The sequence below is a fragment of the Panthera tigris genome, chromosome C2 (assembly GCF_018350195.1).
Source record: "Panthera tigris isolate Pti1 chromosome C2, P.tigris_Pti1_mat1.1, whole genome shotgun sequence".
Taxonomy (NCBI): domain Eukaryota; kingdom Metazoa; phylum Chordata; class Mammalia; order Carnivora; family Felidae; genus Panthera; species Panthera tigris.
The window spans coordinates 114,314,580-114,323,129 of NC_056668.1; the positions used below are offsets into that span (position 1 = coordinate 114,314,580).

The 8,550-nt window shown below is 37.0% G+C and overlaps 1 protein-coding gene across 1 annotated transcript in view; it reads right to left on the bottom strand.

The window, feature by feature from the left end:
- CPB1 (carboxypeptidase B1) overlaps nucleotides 1–8,207 on the bottom strand; it is a 33,455-nt gene extending 25,248 nt beyond the window's left edge. The window contains exons 1-3 of the mRNA XM_007086325.2: nucleotides 8,098–8,207; nucleotides 7,910–7,985; nucleotides 1,227–1,351 (exon numbers count right to left, since the gene is read on the bottom strand). Coding sequence (XP_007086387.1) covers nucleotides 1,227–1,351; nucleotides 7,910–7,985; nucleotides 8,098–8,207 — 311 coding nt within the window. The remainder of the gene's footprint in view (nucleotides 1–1,226; nucleotides 1,352–7,909; nucleotides 7,986–8,097) is intronic.
- Between the last annotated feature and the right edge of the window lie 343 nt (nucleotides 8,208–8,550).

Sequence of the window (8,550 nt, forward strand, 5' to 3'; positions counted from 1 at the left end):
ATAGAGTTTTCTCAAAGAGTTAAAAATAGAACTACCCTATGATCCAGGAATCACACTACTGGTTCTTTACCCTTCAAACACAAAAACACTAATTCAAATGGATACATGCACCTCTTTTTTTTTTTTCAATTGCAGCATTATTTACAATATCCAAATTATGGAAGCAGCCTAAGTGTCCATACACTTCGATATAATGGATAAAGAAGGTATGGTGTATGTATACAATGGAATATTGTTCAGTCATAAAAAAGAATGAAATCTTGCCACTTGCAACAACATGGACAGAGCTAGAGAGTATAATGCTAAGTGAAATAAGTCAGTCAGAAAAAGACAAATACTATATGATCTCACTCATATCTGGAATTTAAGAAACAAAACAAGTGAGCAAAGAAAAGAGAGACAAACCAAGAAACAGATTCTTTTTTTAAAAAATTTTTAATGTTTATTTATTTTTGAGAGACAGAGACAGAGCACGAGCAAGGAAAGGGCAGAGAGACAGGAAGACACAGAACCCAAAGCAGGCTCCAGGCTCTGAGCTGTCAGCGCAGAGCCTGATGTGGGGCTTGAACCCATGGACCATGAGATCATGGCCTGAGCCGAAGTCAGTTGCTTATCCAAATGAGCCACCCAGGTGACCCAAGAAACAGACTCTTAAAGAGAAAAAAACCGATGGTTACCAGAGGGGATATGGGTGGGGGAATGGGGAAGAAAGAGGATGGGGATTAAGAAGTACACTTTTCATGGTGAAGAAATTTAAAATGATAATAAAATAGGAATAATTGGTTAAGTTGAAATAAATATTTATTGAGTCCAGTGTGCGTACACAAGAAGTCAGGAGCATGAGAGTCCTAATTCATAAGGACTTCTCACTTGGAAAGAAGGCTTGATGTAATTTAGGTCTAAAACTGTCTAGCTGATTGATAATAGAGTGTTCATGATTTGACCTGTAGTCTGTGTATCATTTGTAAACCAGTAGCAGGTCAGGTGTCTTGCTGAATTGGAGTTCAAAAGTGAAAGCCATTTTTATTAGAACAGTAACTAAAAAAAATCTACTGGGCTTAAAGTCTTAAGATTTGGAATGTAGGGCCAGTTTTGCCATGATCTATTTTTTGGAGCCCTAGGGAAGCCTGTTCTTGGTCTTAGTTTTGCCTTCCCAGGGTTATTCAGAGGCTAAGATGAGAACATACGTGGGAGAGAATTTTAATAGTTATAAAACATAAACTTACTCATATTGTAGTTCATGTTGCTTCAGAAAATCTTCCACAGTGAAAATATCTTCTGCTTTAACACGGAAGTCAACTGTACTGTGAGGTTTAATCTGTGTGACAGAATCTGGTTTCCAGAAGTCAATCTGAATAAAGAGTAAGATATATTGTATTTGACACCTATAATTCAATGGGTGAATTATCATCAAGCACGCTAGTACTCTACTCCAGTGAGTTATTTTTAAATTCAAATCATCCATGAAATCTCTTAAAAACATTTCCTTTGAGTGAACAAGTTGGAACCAAAAGTTAGATGTTAATAACAATGTTTACACATACATACATGGCCTTAACTGATTATCATCAAACATGAAGAACATGTAATTGTTTCCCATAATGCTAGTTAGTTGCAATGTTTTCTATAATGGTTCTTTTCTATTTATTGATTTTCTGGAGCAGTTTCTTATTGAGATAGTGGTGTTTGTGGTAATGGATAAATGTGCTGGAATGAATGATGATGAATTAACTAGAACCACAAAATTTAATAGAAAGAGATTGAGCTTTCATTTTTACTTTTGAATTGATGTATTTTGTTCATTTGTACTTGGAACTCAGCACTGTTCTTGCCACTGTAATGTGTAGAACCAAGATCTACATCTCTGACCTGTGGAGGATATATCAGAGAGGAAAAATGCCTCTTTCCACAGTGGTCATCTTGGCATCATGGCCAGAAACAAAGTGCTCTCAAAGATCCAGACATTTTCATTCATTCAATTATTCATCTGCTGTTACTAGGGACCTATTATGTGCTAGGCTCTGTGCCTGAAACTAGGAATACATTAGTGAGCGAATCAAACATAGCTTCTGTCTTTACCGGGAAGGTTTTAGAGACATTTATGCACAAAAATAACAGGATGACATATTTGAGAATTCTAATGTTTTCTCTTTTGGATGTATGGTTTCAAGTCTCCTTTTTTTTCCCCCATGGAAAAACATTAACTAAGGATGTGTTGCCTCTCTCAGGTGTCTGTTTTCCTGTTTCCTCCTTGAGTTGAGAAAAGACCTTGAAGCTTGAGGTGATCCTGACAGTGGGTCTTTCTCTGCCCCTGCGTCTCACCCAGTCCCTGTTTATATGTTTATGAGCTAGTCTCCAGCCTGAGGCAGGTGATATTTAGGATCACTGTTTGGAAACTTAGAAGGGAGTTTGGGCAAGACTTAGAGGTTGTTCAATTGAAACTAATTAGGTAAGATATTAACATGACTCAGTTTCAGGTACACTTGCCTATGGAGAATCCAATAACCTATATCCTGTCCTGGTAATCTTGAGACCATTGTAGATATCTAGTGGGTGCTGAGTCATGAGTCAGGACCACAGGGAGTGTCAGGGCAGTAGGAGGCAGAGACGTTAGGACAATATCAGAAGGGATTCCAGAAGAAAAGTGTGATTGTCAGTAAGGTGTTGAAAGGAGACAGTACTGATGATTTGATAAGGATTAGCTACAGAATGTGATCTAGTGAGTCATAGATGAGAAAATAAAGATGAAAGTTAAAAGATAGTGGGAGGAGGTATAAAGGCATGCCATGATAAGAACAGAGAAAACAAGGGTCTGGTGATGAATTCTAGTTAGCCAACATGGTAAAGAGAAGGGCAATGAAGACAAGCACATTATAGGAGAAAGCATATTTTTAAAAGTTAACTCTGAATTTGTGTTCCTAAGAATGCCTGTCCTTCCAAGGTGGGATGGGAGAGGGATGTGTATCTTTATTATAGATACAGAGGTTTTGAATTGGTAAAGCACACAAAGTCTTCCAGACATCAGTAGGGAACTTGACAGTGCCCCACCCACACATAATGCTGGGACCTTTTAGTGTACTCAGGGGACCCCTTACATCCCCGAGCTTCATCTCTGTGAAGGCTCTTTCCTCTGGAACTGGAAAAAGCCAAGCTAACAGCTTGCAGCAGCCAGGAGGTGGCAAAGAAATAACTCTTTACAGAGAAGCACTCAACCAGTGAGCCTGGGAAGTGGATGTGTAAATATTCCAATTCTCTCATTTCTTAGGTGGGATAATTCTGAGGTGGGCGATTTTACCCTTTCTTGGAGTTTCTCTGTAGGAGTAAACTCTAATCATCGTCTATGGTAGTTGTCTTAATAGTATCCCCTTTGTTGTCTGCCTTCCATTCTCTGCATCACTCCTTACTTCTTTACCAGTGTTCCTTGTACTTCCCAAACAAAATCTTGGCCCCCAAATCTTTGTCTAAGATTCTACTTTGAGGAACCTATATTAAGACACTAGCTTTTCACTTAGAGCAGCATGTACCTGTATGATATCTTGGTGATGGTTCTGATACAATCTTCAATACATTCAGTGCCAATTCAGAATAGCCTAATTGCTTTATGAGTGGGTTTTCTTTGTGATATTAAGTTGAAAGCTGCCTTTCCTAATCTCTTACTTCTTACTCATTGGTCTTGGCTCTCGGAAATATTGGGAGATCTCTCTCTATCTGCCTATCTACACACATATCTGTATCTATATGTCTGTATTTATATCTCTATATCTATCTGTCTGTCTGTCTATCGAGACTGAGAGAGATAGAGACTTTTAAGATTCTGCAGTGAGAATGATAGATTCTTTAAAATGGGGGTAGAGAAATCTCATGAATGTGTTTTTACAGAAAACTTGAAGACCTAACCTGAGGCACTATAAATTTCAGTCTGACATGGGGAAAATTTGTCAGCAAATATACCAGCATCCAACGCTATGAAGTTCTTCAGCTGTGATGCAGACTTACTATACTGGAGTTAGTTGCTAGTGCTTCTTAGGAGAAATGGAACCAAAAATCAAGAAGAACTCTATAGCCTCATAGATGTTTACCAATGTATCAAGTATGGATAAAATTAATAAACTCAAAATATTCTCACAAGGAGATAAATATACATTTCAGTAATCACCAAGACCATGTGAGCGAGCTCTAAGTCTGAAATATGGAAATAGAGTAAAATATATGATGTGAGATATGGGGAATTGAATTATATGTTAAGAAATTGTAAAACTGAGGTTATAAAATTATAAATCCAGGAAGCTGAGTTAAAAAAAACTGTAAAGAGCATTTGTTGGAGGATAAAGGAATATCTTTAAATGATAGCACAGTGGGAATGTTAACTTAATCAGCCAGCTGGCTAATAACTGAAGAGTCTTTCTTAAAATATATTATAGAACCAACACAAAAGCAAGATTAAGTATGTCCACTGTAAATTCTTTTAGGCTTTTAAAAGAATAAGTAGTGGTGTTGGAGATCTTTGGTTCTTTACAAATTTACACAGTTTGTTTCTTCACGTTGCATTTGACTATAAGTTGAACATCTGATAGACTATTTTATCTTGATGGAATTTTCCTTTCCTGTTTGGAGGGTTGACTTCTAATCCAGGCATAGTTCCAGACAGTAGGGAGCAACTTAGTAGTATAGTGGGAGTGATGAGAACACTGGAAGACTGTAACCATGTTACTCTGGGCATATAGACGAACATGGACCTCATCATAGAGAAACAGAGTTCAAGAAAGCACAGAGCAAAGAGGATAGGTTTTATGGTTAGTGCCTGCAATAAAGGAAAAAGTGCAATTCTGATTACAAGGAGATAAAATAAACCCCTTAGTATATAATTACAGATGAAAAGGGGAGGCTGCTAGAGTCCTATGTCATCACAGATCTCTCTAGTGTATTCAACTTGTGAGAAGATATGTTTAAAAGCTGGGAGGAAGGACACATAGCCAAGGATGAATACAAAGACTAGATGCCCTTGTAATGATCTTATCAGGAAGGCTATAGTACAGAATATGCTGCACTTGCAGATTGCTAAGGAGAAAAAAATATCTCCTTTTCATTCATGTGGGAAACAAAATGAATAAAGAAGAAATGGGCAGTCCCATTGCTTAGAGACAAAGCATGATGCTTGCAGCAGGAAGAAAAGAAAGTTTTCCCGTTTAACTGTTGTTTGGCTTTTGACTTTTCCGAGGGGGTATACCATTTCTTGTTTCTTCTGCTTCCACTGAGAGATGAAATTGCCATAAGTAAAGAATTTTTCACATGTTACGATTTTTAGTAGAAATGCCTTCTTTGGAAAGAGAACATAGAGGCCCAAGATAGATGAGGAGACAGGGGATTATACTGGCCATGTAAATTGCATTTATATTCCAGTTGTAGTGATGATAATAATAACAAATTCTTAAATAGTTATCACTATGTTCCAAGTGCTTCACTGATATCAAGTCTTTTAAATCTCATAACAATCCTATAAGGTAAATACTGTTATTCATCTCATTTGGCAAATGAGAAAGTTGAGATCCAGAGAGATGTCTAAAGTCCAGCTAGCAAGTGGTAGAACCAGGAATTGAATCTAGGAGTCTGAGTCCAGATTCTCTGCTCTTGACTATTGTAAAATGCTGAATTTTAGGTAACTAAAATAATAAAGCACATGTGATTGCAGAACTTCTCCAGCAATCTTGGAGGAATCAGAGCTTGAAGGAATCACTGAGGAGTGGAGGGGGTAAATCTTGGATTTCATAAGGAGGAAAACAGGTGAATTCCAGAAGCAGGAGCTCGTGGGGTTTAGCATGGATTCTGGCAAAGCTGTGGAGTAAACTGGAAGCAGATGGATTGTGAATGCTCAGAAAAGGAAGCTGTGATCCCTGGGAGCCAGCATAGTTTAAAGCAAGAGTAAGTCAGGCCTAATTAACTTCATCTTCTTATTGAAAGAGACCACTAGCCTGATATAATGCTGAATCTAGATCTTAGCAAAGCATTTGTAAAGTCTCTGCATTTATATTTTTCTTTACAAGCTGGAAAGCACAGTGTTAGCTGGAGCTGACACCCCAGTAATGTGGGTAATTGAGCAAACATCTGAGGATAGTTGGTTAATGAATCACTTTCAATACTTAACATATTGGAAGCTCTTGATAAATATGTATTGAATGAATGAACCATGAAGGAGGCCTCTAATTCTGTGCTGACCCCTGATTGACTTAATATTTATCTTTATTAATGACAAAGATAAAAGTTGGGAAGGAGTGCTTGTCAAACTTGCTGGTGATGCAAAGCTAGGGGGAAGAATTATTTCCATGGATGACTGAATTAGTTTTTTAAATGATATCATCATGCTGAAAATAAACTATAAAGATGAATTTTAACACAGTAAATCTGAAATCCTGCATTTAGGTAAAAAATAAATTAGGCAAGAAGAAATAATACCTTGTCTAAGAATGATTCATGTGAAAAAAGAATAATCTACTGGTTTCTATTGGCCATAGGCTTATTATAAACTAAGAGTATTCTTTAACTGTTCAAGATGTTTAAAAGAATCTCAGGCCCCATTAACAAATGTCTGTTTTACAGATGAAGACAGGCAATTGTCCTATTATCTAGTACTGTATTAATCTAATGTATCTAATACTGTATTAATCAGAGCATACCTAGAAGTCTAGTGCCAATTCTGAAAGCTACATTTTAAAAAAGAAATACAGACAGATTGAGCTATATCCAAAGGTGACCAGGAATGATCAGTGTAAACGAGTGCTAAGAGAAATGATAGAAGGCCTGGAAAAGGTAAATCTTAGATGTAAGACAATATTTGGCTCAACTAAGTCCAATGGGCCAAAGTTAGAGAAGGTAGCTTTCAGCTTCATGTAACAGTTGACTTGTGAGGCAAATGGGCTACTCTGAAAAGCAGCATTCCTTCCATCCTTAAAAGTTCTCAAACAGTTTTTATTAAGGCTAGCAATCAGAGATGGTATTTCTATGGAGGAAATTCCAGTTTGAGTGGAAGGCCGGAATACATGACTACTTATTTTCTTTCAATATTAAACTTTTGAATCTATTTCAGATTATGACACTGTACCTTCTTCTTCTTCTTCTTCTTTTTTTTTTTTTTTTTGGTCCATAACTTAAAAGCCAAAAGAAAAAAAAAACCCTATAAAAAGATAGATAGATAGATAGGTATTTAGGGGTCTAGCAAATTATTTTGGTTTATATTTCATGAAGAAACAACTTTGGCCCAAGTGAGCTATTTGTGGTCAACAATAGCTTCCTGCTACACTACATATATAATTAAAAATATCAGTTCTCATCCCATATTCAGTGGATTTACTTTAAGTAGTATAGAGATTTTGGTTTCTTGAAAGTAAAAGAAAAGTATGGAAATCATTCATGGCTTTTTACCTTCTTTGCCCCCAACTCCTTCATGTCATATCATTAAGAGGACCTGAAGCAAGGTCATGAAAACTCAAGCTGTTTGATTTGGAATGAAAGAAAATCAAAGGGAACAGATGATACATGGGATGTGGAAATGAATTTCAAGTTGGACAGAAGCCCAGTTTTTCAGTAATATCCAAGTTGATCATTTTTCACTTTTGCCTTAGAAGGGAAGTGACTGTACATTAGATGTTCTGTGACCTTTGCGACTGTTCCAACTCATCCAGTTGTCATGTCCTGTCAACTCCTTCAAAAGTTACCATGGATTTATAATACTACAGGGCTATGGCAATCTAATTTAGGCAGGGGAAAAAAAAAGGTATTGTGGCATTAAATGTTTTTCAGTTTATTTCTTGCTATAGTTAATATTTCAGTCATTCTTCCTTTGATGGAATCACAGTGCACTCTAAGATTTTAAAGTAATTGTGAAGCAAACCTATAGTATTGGATCATTATTTACCTGGGTGGTGCTGGCCAACTCATGGAGTAAGCTGATGTGATTTTCATCTTCAACATTGACACGGAACACCTTCTCACTGAATGGCGAGGTAGCAGAAGAAGAAGAGAAAATGTAAAATTTGGTAATGCATTCAAATTTGGGGGATAGCAAGGAAGAGGACTTGCTCATATAAGGAGTTGCTTACTTACCCTTCAAAGTGCTCACCAGAATGGTGAGCAGATGCTAGGGCCACAGTCACAAGAAGTAAGAGCACCAACATTGTGACTGACTTGGTCCTTTGGGTGTGTTTCACCTGCATTTATAATCCAAGGTGGTGTTTGTTTTCTTCTTCTGATTGCAGATAGGCACTATCAAATCTTGATTAATGGTTTTCCTGGCATTGTTGCCTTGGTAGGTGTGTAAAGTCTGAGAGGATATCTCTCTCAACACCTGTGGATACAGAGCAAATAATCTCAAGTTCAACCTATTTAATTTGGATGTTAGGCCTTGAATAGTTTGGAGGTAAATGAGTTTTAAATAAAATCTATTTTATAATTTAAATTCTTCGTTGCCAATTTGTATGCCTTTTATTTCTTTTTTTGTCTGATTGCTGAGGCTAGGACTTCTAGTACTATGTTGAACGACAGTGGTGAGAGTGGACA